Below are 16,585 nucleotides of genomic sequence, written 5' to 3'. Positions count from 1 at the left end.
CCATACAATCTCATTTAAGGAATTCTTTTAACATCATATGGACTAATTTCATCGTTCCTCTTGAATTTCTTGATTCTTGACTTAAATCAAACTTGAATAACTTTCATCTTTGACATTATCAAAACTTCAAATTACATGTGCTTCTACGGTTATATTTTAATATTATTGAAAATATCTTTTAAAATTTAAAATAATTTAAATAAAAAAATGAATTTAATGGTATTTTAGGGAAAAAGTATAGTAAAATATGATAAAATTGGAAGTTTGTAACATTCTTAGAAATTAATAATATCTTAAAATATTTTTTTAAAGCTTGCACTACCATGTTTATTAATTAGATTTCCGAAAACCAACTTTTAATCGATGCACTCTATAATTTAAAGTTTTTTAGAATTAATTGTCTCCCACAATATTTCTATCTTGCTCCATTATTTTTCATCTGAGTTATGGGTTTAACTAGAAAATCTTGTTAGTTCTATTGCTCCTAATCTGAAGTACATTGTTAAATTTAGATTTTCGTTTATCGATAAATATTAATTTTTGTTATGAATGTCAGTTAAAAAAAAATGAACCACTAATCTCTTCCTTCTCCTTCCTCCCTTTACTTTTTCTCAACAACTCACCTATTCTTATACCTCCAAATTCTTAGAAATTAAACTTAAGCACCATGGACATAAGTGCTCGAGGATGGAATATAAAATCACACATCTCATGCTATTTTTATATGTGATCAATTAAGCTTTACGAACATGATATCGGTGGCAGTTGATGTTTTGGAGAGCTAAAACAACTCCTTCTTTTAATTTCTCCTTGCAAGCTGATATAACTTTCATTATTCCTTCGCAACTTCTAGTTTTGGGCTCTCACCCCTTAATGCGTAATAATAATAATAATAATAATAATAATAATAATAATAATAATAATAATAATAATAATAATAATAATAAAATCAATGTTTTAACTTATTATATTAAAAGTTATGTAAAATTAATGTACTTATGTGTATATTTAAATTATTGTTGTACTTAAACTCTTTTAATGTTTTAACTTTTTTTTATTTTTTTTAAGTTATAAAGTTTAATTAATGTACCTTTTTTAAATATATCCTTATTTACTACTCATTACTAGTCGTACAAGTATTAAAGATTAATATATTAAATAAAATTATTTTAATTTAAATATAATAATTTTTAGTTTCATTAAATATTTCTTAGTCTATGCACAATAAACTTAAATATCAAAAGATATGAGAAAGAGCTAATAATCATCATCAAATCAAGTTTTGTTCTAGTACTCAACTACTCAAGCGCGTTACTCTCTAGTTTCTACCGTGAAATAATAACTACAAAAAAACTCTACCGTAAACTTATTAAATGAAATTCTTACTATTTTCGCTAATGATTCATCAATATAATGAACTTTATAATTTCTTTTTACTAGTTTCCTGACGTTACTTGAACCTCAAAGGTTTCAGTTTTCAAGTTAAATACTGCCAACTGCACCAGTCAATTATAAATTTAACCTTGCATTGTCTCTCTCTCTCACACAAACACATAACTGGCTGGATAATGATTATCATATCAAATTAATTGGATCCATGATAACGATCTCATTGTTGACTAGCTGCTGGCGTATCGTGATGGGAAGCATAACCCAATAGTATTAATATGAACACATTTCATGATATTCATCTCGTATTAGGAAATTGTTGCATAATAAAAAAAAAACGTGACTTACTGAAATAAATAGGACATTAAGAGTACTTTTTAACATGAACATGATCTATTCTGGGTAAGGAAAATACGAAGTTGAAGACCTTCTGGTTTGCAAAAGAAAATATGCATATATCAAAACTGAAGTTGTGAGACTTCGTAGGTTTTTAGAATAGGAACTTCTCAAAGTTTGCAACAAACAAAAACATGAGAATTGCGAAACATTTTCCTCATATTATATGCACTTGTCAATCGTGTGTTTAATTGCCACAAAAGGGACAAAGGGGGTAGCTTGCTTACGGATCACTCAAATATTTGTGAAATTTGTTAATTATTTTGGAAGCTCAAACATATGAAGAGAAATTTGTGGAAACTTATGACATGATTCAGAGGAAAAAATTGAGATAACTCAGTTTGACTTTTGGAGGTTTCCTTTTATTTGCGTCATTTTTCTATGATTTATTAATTGTCTTCCACATATTTTGTATAACTTAGTTTTTTCCTTAAAAAAAACATTGGCAATGGCAAGGGGACACACCAAATTAATAATGTCTTCCTACGTACCCAATATATAAAGAGCTTGCATGTCATTAATTTTGATCGTGATATACATTTAATTGTTTTCGAGAGAGAGGGAAATTCTCTCTATTCTGGGCATTTCTAGGTTTTCATAATAAGCTCATAAAGCTGGGCTTGTCAAGCCCCCTCTTCTTTTTCCATGTAAGCTTATTGCTCTTTTTTTGTTTTCTTCTTCTTAATCTTCACATTCTTCTAAAACCCATAATGTTGGTTGTAATAATATTTTCTTAAACATAATCGTCACTATAAGTTTATCACTTTCCAATAAAGTTTTAAAACATATTTGAATTAGTTTATTTTAAATAAATAATGTTTTCAATTTAGTTTAATAGTAATTTTGAAAAATAATTTTCTATAATTAATCTTGTATGAAACACACGTAATTACTGTCACAATCACTTGAAGTTAATTAAGTGGCTGAACTAAATTTCCATGGCTTTGTTTGGGTGTGCCTTTTTTATTGCAGCCACTTTCCGTTAATATAGCATTATAGTGACAATTTGGCTTTTTGATTTACCCGCGTGAATTTCAGAATATGCAATTACTATTAATTCTTATTAAGTTAAGGGGCCCACAATTTAATTGAAGTTGCATGATAATTAAACAGTTGGGGCAGATAGCAAAAAAGTAAATATGTACTATTTTTTACGCAGCAAAAAGACTAAGTTATTACATATATACATTGTTATATGGAAGGAAAAGGAAAGCATGCGAGAAGCTCTTCAACAAATATTAGAATTATGCGCGTGTACGTAGATAATAACTTTTGTTTTACTCTATATGAAAGGATGTGTCTCCTTAATTTTAAAGTGCGCGATAAAATTTAAGTTTAAATAATACCGTTTAGAATTATAATTAATCGTTAATTATAAATCAATAATTTTATAATTTTGTATATGAGCATACATTATAAGGTAAACTACATTTTATCTCTTTTTAATTATATATTTTCCTAACTTATCTCTTTATACGTTTTTTTTTACATCACCAATTCCAGTAAAGCACGGATTAAAATAAAAAAATATTATATCCGTGATTAAAATTGTAAGTAATAAACTTAATGAAAACCATAACTAAATCAAGTAATTAAAGATAGAAAAAAAGTTTAATGTTTTTCATTTTACAATAAACTTCATGAGAATATTTATCTATCTATATAACAGTTCATAATTTGTAAGACTCTATAACGACCATGTATAGACTAAATATGATTTATCTTCGTATCTGTATTCAGGTTATCAATTCACTTCCCGCCAAAATTAGAAACCAAAAACTTCCATAAATATAAAGGTGCTCTTAGACAACGAAATATTTCCTACTTTCTACTATCTTCTACAATTTAGGCACAACGTTTAAAATGTTGATCTACGAATTCACTCTTGTTGCGCTAGCTTTGTAAAATTTGACTACCTTTTTTTTTTTTTTTTAATTTCATGCACGTGCTTAGTTGTCACTGCTTTGTTGGTTATTGCCATGAGCTATGAATGGGTGTCATATATATTTATCTTACAATCTAAGCTATCAATTAAAGCCCCCCATTCCACTTCTCTCGCTCCCGTTCAAAATTTCCACAATATTAGCATTTTCTAAAGAATTATTGAGTGTTCTTTGTGCCCTTCTTTTTTCAGCATGAATAGCGTTTGTATGCCTTACTTTGATCCTGAGTTCGATACTCTCCCAGAAAGAATACATGGTCCACCGTAAGTAATTCTTCATTCAAAATCGTCTAATTAGATTTTAATTTTGTTTGATGTTTAATAAAAAAAATGAATCTTCTATGCAACTCACACACGTTAATTTGTTTTGTTTTGTCACGTAGTTGCCGAGTCTGCGTTGACAATGAAAGCATGGAAGGATGCACGGTGGTGAAGGTACATACCTTACAATACTATATCAAAACAGATTTGTTCTAATAATTACCAAGGTTTTACATTGGGCTTCCGGTTTTGTTGGATTCTTGATATTACAAAAAATTTGATGACGAATGTGATTGATGCCGTCACATTTAAACCTCAAAAGTCTTGATGTTGCTATCAAGTATGATCACAATTGAGACCGCAACAGCTGCATTCCTTTGTAATTTCTGATAATATGAAAGAACACAATAAAAATGTGATCATGACTATAATTTAAAATCTTGGTTTCAATTATGGTTAAAGATTATATTTTTAAAATCTTGCTAATTAATTTGTATTGGCTAATTAACAAGGCCATGGTTTTGAAAAATGTATCACTGTTTCATTTCAGGTAGATAGCGTTAACAAGCAGGGTCTCCTTTTAGAAGTGGTGCAAATTTTGACAGACATGAACCTTCAAATCTGCAAAAGCTTTATTTCGTCTGATGCTGGTTGGTTCATGGATGGTGCGCACTAATAAAATCTCTTCAATGATCAATTTTACATTTTCAAATTAAATTAAGATGTATGTATATATGGGCCTAAAATTTCCGGTATCTTCCAATTGCAGTGTTTCATGTCAGAGATGAAAATGGCAATAAACTAACCGACCAGAAAGTAATTAACGACATTCAACAGGTACTGTAATTTCTCAACAACCAAAACAACATGGAATTTCCGTTATCATGGGGCTACGGCTTGCTAATGTTGGGATAAATATAGACTGAATCCAATGCGTCAACTTATTTAACCACTAAAATGGATTTTGATTTAATTAACCCTTCAATTAGTAATTTAGAATAACCCAATTCACATAATCTGCTACCTCAATGGAGCGAACAAGATTGGGTAATTGGGTTAACCTGTCAAGTTAAACTTTTGTCTTTTATATTTTTTATCAATTGGTTGATTAAAATAATTAGTTTATAAACTAAATAATTATTATTAGATATAATATTTTTATGATGGTGATATTATATTTAATTATATTATTCATATTTATTTATTTTATGGGTCAACTTATGAGTTACTTATTATTCTTAAAACTTTTTATTTCTTTTTTTTTCAAATAAAATTAGTGGACTAATCCAATTCAACTTGTTGCAACCCTAGGATTGGATTGAGTTTAAAAATTTAAATTTAATGTTAAAATGAATTAATCCAACCAGTGTTTTAACTAATAGGGTTGGATTGAATTAGTTCATTTTGACATCTCTAATTGTGTTAAAAAAAATAAATCTATGCTACATTTGAAAATTATTTATTTCAAGTTACATTTTTATTTTCGGGCAACATTAAAAATACTAGAAAACTACATCTAGGTTAAGCTTTGTACTTCTATTAAAAAAAAAGGGGTTAAGTGTAGGTATTGAGAGAAAGAATGAAAAAGCCTTTTTTTTCTGAGTAATTCCGCGTTCTCTTCTTACATAGAAATGGTAGAGGGTAAATCTGAAAAGCGTGCATGCAGGCCATAGGAAGATCAAGAGCTTCTTCACCATCACAACAACACAGCAACAACAACAACAACAATTCGGTGTTCACAACAATGACCAACTACAAGACCTATTCCAAAAGACTTCTCCCACTGCTTCCTAACCCTAATGATCAACACACGGCCATCGAAATGACCGGTGCCGACCGACCGGGCCTCTTTTCGGAGATCTCCGCAGCCCTAGCTGACCTCCATTGCAACATTGTCGAAGCCCACGCATGGAGTCACAATGCGCGGCTCGCATGCGTGGCTTACATTTCTGATCAATCCACTGACACTGCCATCGATGACCCCTCGCGGTTAGCCTCCATAGAGGACCACTTAACCACGGTGCTTCGCGCCACCACCAACCCTAATGGCGGTGGTGGCGCGAACCACCCGGACGTTAAGACCTCGGAACTTCTCGGAGGAGAAGGCCAAATGACCACCGTGGAACGCAGGCTGCACCAGCTTATGCTCTCAGTTAGGGACTTTGAGACCCCCTCCTCCCCCAAAGAGAAGAAGGGAAGAAAAAGGATGGTCTCAGTTGAAAGTTGTGAACAAAAGGGGTATTCAATTGTCAGCATTGAGTGTAAGGATCGTCCTAGGCTCATGTTTGATACCGTTTGCACGTTAACGGACATGCAGTACGTGATTTTCCATGCTTCCATCACTTCCCATGCAGGTTATGCATGTCAGGTATGTATAAATTGACTAATTTTAATTACAGCATCCTAACTTTTAAACTCAGCAAACATTTGTGTGTGTCTATATCTGTTTTTTTTTATCACTCAACGATCAATTTTTCTTCCTTTTGCTGTGAATGTACACATTCCATTTGGAGAAATTAGTAGGTAGGATGAATCTTAATTAATCTCTACATGACACTCAATCGAGTGTTATTAATTCTTGTTTAATATTATGAAAATTTTGAATGTGTCACAAAGATTCATTCACATTTGACACCATCAACATGTGATAGTCCTTTATAATTCTCCATTTAGGTGAAAAATCATCTTTTATATAAATATATGGTTGAACCTTTTCCCCTTCTTATCTGGTTTTAATAGTAATTATTTAGATTACATTGTGAACATATATGCTTTTACAATGTTTTTTGACAGTAAACTAGAGAATTTTCCCACCCAATTGTTCATGCAAAACAAAGGAAAAATCATAGTACATTTAAAAGCTCTGGTTGATATCAGAGGTTGAGTTATAATTATTATTAGACTAATAACATATTATGCTAAACTCCTTAAATATTTAATTGTAACAAATTTCTCATTTAACATACTCTAGCTTTAATTTTCAGAAGTTTAACGTGAGATGCGTACGTCCATGTTTTAATTAGACTAGTTTTTATATGTTTTTTATGTAAAGAATATAGTATTAATTCCTCATTTACTATGATGAATTAATTAGTTTCATGGATTTACAGGAGTATTTTATCAGGCACGTAGACGGATGTGCTTTAGATACTGCAAGCGAGAAGGAAAGAGTAATGAAATGCTTAGAGGCAGCCATAGAACGCCGGGTTTGTGAGGTAATTAACTAAATTAAGCATATCGATCGGCACAATTAATTTCAGTGAGGAATCAATTTACATGAAATTTTTAAAATTTCGTAACTAAAATTTTTCTGTCACTAATATTACTGACAAAAATTGCATTTTTGTCACTAGTAAATTAAATTAAACTCCATTTTTACCATCAATTAATTAAATTAAGCATATTGGTCTAAGGCATTAACTTACACATGCTTTCCCTTAACTTGACATGTGCAGGGGATTAGGCTAGAGTTGTGTGCAGACAACAGAGTTGGATTGCTCTCAGACATAACCAGAGTTCTCCGAGAGAACGGCCTCGTCGTCGTTCGAGCAGACGTAGAAACTCACGGAGAGAAATCGGTGAACGCTTTCTATGTGAGGGACATATCAGGGAACGAGGTAGACATTGAATATTTCAGCAACTCAGTGAAGAAGGAAATGGGTCCAATCGCCACTCTTCATGTCAAGAATGATACTAACAGAAGAAAACCAAACTCACCTAAACAGGCCCCTCTTTCATTTGGAGGCATGCTAAGATCTCGGATTGAACGTTTTTCTCATGGCTTCATTCTATGAAAGTCAAGTGTAGATTAATCCAATTTACGTAGTTATTACACGCATGTATGAGTAGTTGTAGTTTAGCTCAATTTCACTTAGTTATGTGGATGTGGATGAATGTATGTACGATAGTAGCCTAGGCTGTATCAAGAAGTTCTGAATACTTCCAGTTATCAGCACTATTCGCTAGGGTTGTAAATAAAATAATTTATTATATTGTTCTTCCCCTGCATATTTCAGAGAGAGCTACTATAGTATTAGTACCAAGACGAATTTAAGAATTTTGGTAAAAAAAAATTTACTCAATATTTAAATGGATACATTGAGAAAAATTAAAAGAGAAAGGAAAACAAAATTTCAGTACCAAAATTTTTAAATTTTGGAGAATACCGCCAAATTTATCCATATTAACTGAATTGTCTAATGGCATGGCTACACATTAAGTCTACAGATATTGATATAGTCAATTTTTAGGTCAATAATTGAATGAGTTCGTGTAGACTTTAAAAAAATTATCAATACTAGTATCTCTATTTTGAAAAAATGGAGTACGTATAAATTAAAACTATAGGAGGTTGGAAAATACATTTTATCTTCAAATCAAATCCATGGGATTCCTATTTCAAGGCCAGAAATGTGAGTAAAGATTTCGGGGCAGGAATTGGGAAACGTCTATCTGAGTTTGATGTTTAGTCTCCTTAACCATATAGAGTGCAAGATCATGTGAAATACATCAAATCTCTTGGCAGGGCGATTCAGTGTAAAATGTCCCCTCACAGCCTTCACTCCCTCCTTGAGCTTCCGATACTTATCTTCAGAAATTGCACTAAGAATCTCTTTCAGTCTAGGAATATCTGAAACATCCACCTGCACTGAAAACGCCTCCCATTGCAGCACATCACTAAAGGGCAACACATAATACTCAGACAGGATCACGGGCACGCATTCGGCGTAAATTGCCTCCACGATTCTGGGGCTGGCCACTTCGTGCCCGCTTGGACAGAGACAGAACTTGGAGTTGAGCATGAAGGAGTAGTAGTCTAGGTCTTTGGGGAGGTACTCGTAGACGCGAATATCATCGTCGTTGTCGTTTTTCCAGTGGCGGAGGAGGGCGGGGCGGATTGGACCATGCAAACCGCCGGAGAAGAAGGCGAGGTAGCGGCGGGGGGCGGTGTCGGGTGGGGGTGAGAGGAGTTTGGGGGACACTTCACCTCCGTAGAGGTGGATTTCTGGTAAGGACACGTCCTTTCGAGGGTTGAAGCCCTCTGAAGTGTTGGCGTTGCACAAGACACGAATTGAGGTGTTGTAGAGGAAGGGATTGCCCTGTGATGCATGAGGACCCTGCAGAAAATCAGGGTACAGAAAACAAGTTATTTCAAACACAAAAAAAGCAAGGAACTGTTACATACCTACCTAGTCAGAGGAAGATGAAACAGAAAAAGTATAGATAACTACATATCTCTCATTTCTCTGAATCTTTTTCGTTCTATGTATCATAAATCCTATAATATTTATTTTTTTATTTTATTTTCTCTCTCTCTAGGTGAACAACTCAATATACTATTTTGACACCTAAAAAGATAAAAAAATATAAATATGATAGAATTTATGATTTAATAGAAAGAGAAAAATAAAAAAACATTTGAAGGAATGTTTAAAATAATAAAATATTTATGTATTATTATTCTTGTTATAAATGATATCATCTGATAAAAAAAAGATATGAAAAAGAAAAGAAAAATAGTGTTAACTAGATGTTTGAAAATTTATGGAATTAAAATATCATAGCTCTTATTCAAATTTAGCGAGTTGTTCACTTTATTTTTTGTACAAAATTCTTGGTATTCCAAAGTTTGTTGGGTTATGACTAACAGGCTTTTCCAAAGTCTATCTTCCGTATTGGAAACACTGGAAACGCATTACGCGCCAATACCTTAATTACTAGAGGACCACCCTTTGCCTATTTTCCAAAGCTTTTCGTGCACACGCTGCTGTCCATATATGCTATAATTTCTCCTTAATTAGAAATGTCTAAGGTCTTCCATGCTTAAACAACCACAGTTGGTAACAAGTTGTTCACTTCGACATTTCGAGCCGGAAACAAAATTTAACAAATGCATGGCTAGTGCCGTGTGCAATCACATGATTCAATTATACCATTAACATAGATAAATTACAGTATGCTCTGGAATTATGTGATCGATCTCAATTAGTCTGTACTGTATATAACATGTAATCACGTTTTTTAACCGTTGAAAAAAGTTAATAACTTGTCATATGAAAAGTGATCAGATGAGTTAATAATTTCTCCCAAAGGAAAATAAAAAAAGGTATAACAACTCAAGTAAAAGCACCAATACGAGAATAAAGGGACTTGAACTAACTAACCCAATCATGACAGGCAAGCATGAAGTGGTCGGCACCATGAGTTATATTCCAGAAGGGGTGCCTTGTAGAAATTACTCTCACATAGTCGGAGACAAACTGCTTTAAAGGAGTGACGTTGAATGAGAGTGGAGTATAAAGGTACTTGACCATCCAAGTGACACTGAATGGCAAGAAGTAAACGTGAGCAGCATTGGGGTCGTTAGTCCTAAACCTCCCCGCGCCGTGTTCCATCTCATGGAGGAACCTCCCTTCGATTGAGTATATGTCCTTGCACGGGCCATCGTGAGCGATTGGTAGGTCACCGTCTGGGTATACGTACACCTTGAATATTTTCTCCATCTCCAAGTAGCTCCTGTGTAACAAGAATAATAATTTAAAAACTTTTAAGTATATTTTACGTACTCGACCCAAGATATTTATTAAAAATCGAGTCCTGATTTTTGGACACTAAAAAATACAAACACTTTGTTAACTCCTGTCATTTTTCTGTATTTTTGTCTTTTTGTTACATTATATTAGCCATTATATCAATCACTTGTATAGTTTTGGCCTTCTTATTTCTCAAGCTATAAATGGCTAGATTGTGTCAAAGAATCATTTTCCTAAAGGGGAAAGATATAATTGAACACCAAAAACTGTCTACACCTCGATCCGAAAGAGATAAAAAAAAAATGAGAAATATATTATTAATATGATTGATAATGTATTAGGACAAGAAAATAGAAATAAATAGAGGTAAGAATTATTAATAGGGTGCTTATAATATAAGTGTCCAAATATCTGAATCTTTTCTTAGGGTCATTAATTAATGAATTAAAATAACACTAAATGACCAGCAGGATTTAATTAAAGAAAAGTATATTATCAATCGGTTGATATATATGTATATATATATATATATATATATATATATATATATATATATATATTTATATATATTGTTAATTAGAGGATAAAATTAATATGTATGGATGATTGGAACCAACAAGGTGAGGAGGTGGTTGTTTTGGTTTGATACTTGGCTCGCCGTTGAGCTGGAGGATTTCGAGTCGCTAGAGTTGCACTTCTCTACTGTTCCATCTTTATTTAAAAACTTCATTTGACATATTAAAAACAAAATTATACTCTCACCGTTTTCAATTATAAAACATTTTCAATTAATTCATTTTAAAAAAAATAATTAATTTAGATGATCACATTAAATCTGTCAATTAATTATATTATCATTTTAAAATTATATTTTTTTATCTCTCAATCCACTTAATTGATTCTTATTAATATTTTATGAGAGAATAATTAAATAAGGAATTAGTATAGAAAAAAATAATTAATATATCTAAATATCAAAAAAATATTATAGAAAAACAAACAAATTTTTTAAAAAAATCTTATAATCAGGAGATTATGCACTAGTGATCAACCATGTGTATTAATTGTGACTCATTAATTGTTTGGAACATTTTGATCATTAGAAAGCTCAAACATATGGGGCAGAAATCAGTGGAAACGTGTGGTGTGTGGTATGTTTGGGAAGAATAAATCGAATTCAAACATAACATGATCGAAACGTAGGGTAATAAAATAATTAAATAAAGCAACCATTCAATATCTTAAAAAGTAAAATGTATTTCAATATTTTGTAAATATTTAGGATGATAAATATTAGTTAACAAAAATCTCATGTGAGAAACCTCAATGTACGTAATGTCTATGATAACGACAAATGTTAGCCAAAAAAATCTCATATCAAAATTAAATATGAATACGAATGAAGTTTAATTCATTTGGTTCAGTAATGTGAGTAAGTTGTTGAGAATTCTATAGTATGAAAGTTTGACTCTTCCTTTTTTGAATAAAAATAATAATTAAACTGCGAATGATTTTCTTTCTAATGAAATGATAAAACATGCATGGTCCTTTTGGGAAGAGAAAATCCTAATTATTTGATATTTTAACTACACCCAGTGAATCTGGGATGCGAAGGTAAAAAAAATTAGTTATATATTTTTTTAATAATTAAAAAATCACAAAATAAAAATTTAGTGAGACATTTTAGTCTTTCTGTTGTGGCAAAGGTATTCGTGCAATAGTAATAATATTCATAAATTTCTCTTAATAATTTTATAATAAGAGATAAGAATAGAAAAAAGAGAAGTGTAATAATATGATAGCGAGATGTATAAAAAAAGGTATTGCAAAAAAAAAAACATTATGAAAAATTATTCTAAGAAATAAGAATAACAATATTATATGAGCAATGAAATTAACCCGAATAAAATATTATTATTAATAAAAAAACGTAATAAAATATTTAGTCACCATCATTTTCCAATGTTGTGATATTCACTTTTGTTTTCAATTATTACACAATTACTAATTAATCCTCATACGAAAAGGTTTCCAATTTTTTGTGTGCACTCTTGAGCATTAAAATTTAGAATCACGTGGCTCTAATGCACTCCTAATAAATATATTTTTGAAATGAAAATAACAATGGTGATAATAGAAATTAGAAGCACACAAATTAAGGAATAGATGTTATTTTAATTTTTTTAGATGTTATTTTATGTATATTTTTAAAAACTATTTTAATGTACAAAGCCTAATTATATATACCCCCAATAATGGTTCACCCTGATCATCCTTTAAAGGTGTTGATTGGTTGATTATTGAAATTAATGAATAGAAAACAAGGTGTTGGGACCAGTCTACATCTGCAATGATGGCTACTAAGCTTCCAACATTACATTGCCAATATGTTTAGACCGGTTAAGTAAGAAACACTTTAAGACTTTATATAATGGAAGACCCCCTTCCCCTTTCTTTCTTATAATGGAAGACTTATATGAATCATGGAAATAGGGGGATACCAGTCACCTCTACCACTGCTAGAGTGTTGCAATAATAAAAAAAGGTTCAGTCATAGCAAAGGAGCTTTTTGCAGAAGAGTATGATGATAATTGATTTCTTCTCTATCCTTTTTCATGATTCACAAGGATGAGTGTGAAACTACGAAGCCAATGAATCAATACTAACGCACTCGGCACTTCCTTATCGTATATTGGAAGAAAAGATCATATTATTATAGATTTTTTTTTCTTTTTGAAAAAAAGATAAACATCTCTTTCGTGGCATAAACATGTTACGGTGGCGGTGACTTGTAAGCAAAGCAGTGACAAGCTCTTGAATTTTGATGAATAGTGCATGAGTTTATTTTTAGGATTAAAAGTACAAGAGTTTATTTTAATTAATTATTGAAATTATGATAAAAAAATATGCATGCGTAAACTAAATTATAATATTTTTAATTTTAATTCTTTATATTTATTATTGTACTCTATTATTTATATTTTATTTTTAAAGAAGACAAAATCTGTTTAAATAATAATGATGATGATTTTTATAGATATCCCATTTCGAAACACAATTAAACATGAGTTTCTCTTGTAATGGAAATTTAAAGTATAACTATTACTTTATAAAAAAAACAATCCTTTGAATTAACCAATGCATTAATTATTTTTTTATAGAAATTTAATTTTGATACACTTTTTTACACAAACAACTAATAAGATCAAATTTTGCGTTTGATTTTTTTAATAACTATTGTAAAAGTTAATATTAATGATATAATAGCTTTCTTTATTTGCTGGATTAATAATATAATAGTTTAAGATCAGTACAATGTAATTCAAGATTATTTTTTGTATATTAAGAAAGAAAAGGAAAAAAAGAAGAAACTAGAAGCTAAAAACGCAAAGGATGAATCACCAATTCCCCAGTGTATAAGTTGAAGTGTATATTTTTTATCAGTATAAAATATTTTATTCGTATCTTCATGTTTAGGTTTCGAAAGAGTGGTGACAGGCGGACATTTTCACCTATTATATATTCTCTATTCTTATTATTTTTCTCTTTTTATGATTTTATGTATTTATATTACTTAACATTTTTTTATTCTCTCTAAATCTAAGATTTCAATATGAGATAGGTGGCGGGAGGTGTTACCGATAAAACAAGCGGGCGTTACGATAGATAGCTCCGGCAGGGACGTAGCGGTGGTCGCCGTCGCCGTCACGCGCGGTGTTTGCCACACTGAGATTGCCTCTCTCATCTTCAGATTCCGACGCAACCTTCCGCATCGCAGCTCTCGCCGCCGCGAGTCTTTGTTCTAGTTTTCCTACCTTCCTCTGTTCACACTCAAAATTTACTCATAATTAATAATCAATTCACTTATTCACTTCGATTCTTTCTCACATAATCAGAGAAAAAAGCAAACACTAAAAAGAAAAACAGAATCCAAATTAACGCAGCAGAATCTGCTGTTTCTAAACGCTCGGAAATTAATTAACTCGTCGAAACAAAATCAACGGAAGAGACAGAGAGAAATAAAATAAAAAACAGTAGAACTTACCGTAGCAGTTCGGTTGCGGAATTTGTTCCGGCGAAGTTCACCGGAGTTTCCGACGGCGTGGAGCGGATTCTCGCCGGAGAGCTTCGTTCGGAGACGATCCAGAGGAACGGAATACGGAGGTTTTGAACCGGTGGCGATTGGCGCGAATTCCAGTAACTGACGTGAACGCAGCACCAGCACGACAATGATTAAGGAAAGTAGAATCAGCGAGAGAATTGGAGAGAAGTGATATTTACGTGGAATCTCCATTCAAGAGAGGTAGGAGCGTTTGGTTTGGTGAGATTCGTTTTTTTTTTTTTTTTCTCGAGAAAATGTGAGAAAATGAAAGGAAACGGTCACACTCGGTTCAGAGAGTGAGAGTGAAGTGATGCAGATTCACAGAGCGTTTGTGTGAGCTTGTTGAGCCGCATGTCTCTTATTATATATGTTTGATGATTTTAATTAATAAATGTTTTATACTTCATTTTGTTAATTAATGTATTAATATCACTTACCAATAAAAACGTTGCTTGTGATTTTATTTTTGTCAATGTAACTTTCATAGGAAGTCATCTTGTTCGCTCGAATATGATAGAATCGCTAGGAATAGTTATTTGAAATTATTTAAATATAAATAACAAAATATAATTTAAATTTGTAAAATTGTATTAAAACTTAAAAATAACTTTTTAATTATCTATCTGCCTCCTATACTTGTACACCCTTTAAGTTTTAGTCCATACATTATTTGTTTTAGTTCTTACATGTGATGTACAACACTTTTTATTCGATTTTTAGTAGTTACGCATACACTTATAATCTGTTTAAGTTATTGTCATCTAAAATTGCAGAGATTAAAAATTCATTTTTAATTTATACATAGGGATTAAAAGAACTTAAACAGACTAAATATATCAATAGGAATTAAATTGTAGAGATTAAAAATTCATTTTTAATTTATACACAGGGATTAAAAGAACTTAAACAGACTAAATATATCAATAGGAATTAAAACCTGTAGTTTTAAGGGCATGGACTAAAATGTAAAAATTATTCTGTATAAGGATTAAATTAATAATTAAATCTTTTTAATTTATAATTTATTATAAATAATTATATTTAATAAATGCATAACAAATATTTTTTAAGGAAAATATCTAATTATATAAATACTATATTAATAGTATATCGCTAACATTCGTATTTAAGATTAATATTTTACTTTTATATTATCTTTATCCTTTTATATAAGAACTTTTATATTTTTGTATCTTTTTATAAGATTCTTTCATAATTGTCTCCTATATTAATTTTCATACTAAAAAAAATTAATTATTAAATATAATATTTAAGTCAATAAAAAATAAATACTGTAAATAAAAAAATATTCTTTGTTTTTTTAAGAATTAACGATATATTCATAAGATATATTCTTTCTATTATTCTCGTTCTACACATTAATTAAATAAAAAATCTGATAAAAAAATTATATTAATTTTAAGGATGATTTAAAAAAATAATAATTTTTTAACAAATTTAATATTATTAACTAAATAAAAATTCTTAATTTACATTATTTAATTAAAATAAAATTATATATAAAAACAATTAAGTGGTCATTGCTACTTTTAAAGCATCTCATTTTGTTCATTGACATTTTAATAAATAAAAAATTATATATCACTGTGTCGTACGATGCAATGGACTTTATTTGCTCACACATTTATAAATTATAAAGACTAATAATCGGTTTCCTTTTATTTGGTGGGATTTAATTTCTTCCTTCATACAGGAAAACTTCTTCCAAGATAGGAATGACCTTCCTTCCTTTAGATTTTTTGGGTATCTTTTCCCCTTGAATTTTGGTCTAGTCCCCCATGTTATTTGCTTTAGGTGTGTTACAGATGATTGGTAGGTTTTGGGGTGGCAGCCTAATTGAGATTAATTTATTATTTATATGTCTTTGCACTCCATAACCTTTATAAAAAAAGGTTATACTACATAATAAAAATGATTATATATTTACATATGATTAAAAAC

The 16,585-nt window shown here is 30.7% G+C and overlaps 2 protein-coding genes across 3 annotated transcripts; one reads left to right on the top strand and one right to left on the bottom strand.

The window, feature by feature from the left end:
* The first annotated feature begins 2,264 nt into the window (after positions 1-2,264).
* LOC100820595 (ACT domain-containing protein ACR2) lies at positions 2,265-7,996 on the top strand. Of its 2 annotated transcripts, XM_041008819.1 has the most exons (9): positions 2,265-2,432; positions 3,526-3,581; positions 3,920-3,991; positions 4,111-4,162; positions 4,539-4,653; positions 4,758-4,825; positions 5,655-6,356; positions 7,099-7,203; positions 7,444-7,996. In XM_041008819.1, exons 3-9 carry the CDS (start codon positions 3,921-3,923, stop codon positions 7,780-7,782), a joined length of 1,452 nt encoding a protein of 483 aa, XP_040864753.1. In that variant the 5' UTR covers positions 2,265-2,432; positions 3,526-3,581; position 3,920; the 3' UTR covers positions 7,783-7,996. The 2 variants fall into 2 exon arrangements, with proteins under 2 accessions (XP_040864753.1, XP_025981340.2); XM_026125555.2 differs by lacking the exon at positions 3,526-3,581.
* A 123-nt stretch (positions 7,997-8,119) lies between these two features.
* Positions 8,120-15,134, bottom strand: LOC100820065 (probable glycosyltransferase At5g25310). The gene is made up of 4 exons (XM_003545407.5): positions 14,567-15,134; positions 14,161-14,342; positions 10,153-10,504; positions 8,120-9,105 (listed from the first exon to the last, which is right to left on the bottom strand). Exons 1-4 carry the CDS (start codon positions 14,813-14,815, stop codon positions 8,437-8,439), a joined length of 1,452 nt encoding a protein of 483 aa, XP_003545455.1. The 5' UTR covers positions 14,816-15,134; the 3' UTR covers positions 8,120-8,436.
* Between the last annotated feature and the right edge of the window lie 1,451 nt (positions 15,135-16,585).

Source organism: Glycine max, chromosome 14, assembly GCF_000004515.6.
Source record: "Glycine max cultivar Williams 82 chromosome 14, Glycine_max_v4.0, whole genome shotgun sequence".
NCBI classification, from domain to species: Eukaryota; Viridiplantae; Streptophyta; class Magnoliopsida; order Fabales; family Fabaceae; genus Glycine; species Glycine max.
The sequence above is the reverse complement of the archived record's forward strand: the minus strand, read 5'-3'. Positions and strand labels throughout refer to the sequence as shown.

Coding starts and splice junctions, on each gene's coding strand:
- LOC100820065 (XM_003545407.5), bottom strand. CDS start 14,815: ATGGAGATTCCACGTAAATATCACTTCTCTCCAATTCTCTCGCTGATT. Junction 14,343..14,566: donor TCCGCAACCGAACTGCTACG/GTAAGTTCTACT, acceptor GAGTGTGAACAG/AGGAAGGTAGGAAAACTAGA. Junction 10,505..14,160: donor AACGCCCGCTTGTTTTATCG/GTAACACCTCCC, acceptor CTTGTTACACAG/GAGCTACTTGGAGATGGAGA.
- LOC100820595 (XM_026125555.2), top strand. CDS start 3,921: ATGAATAGCGTTTGTATGCCTTACTTTGATCCTGAGTTCGATACTCTC. Junction 4,654..4,757: donor TGCTGGTTGGTTCATGGATG/GTGCGCACTAAT, acceptor TTCCAATTGCAG/TGTTTCATGTCAGAGATGAA. Junction 6,357..7,098: donor ATGCAGGTTATGCATGTCAG/GTATGTATAAAT, acceptor ATGGATTTACAG/GAGTATTTTATCAGGCACGT.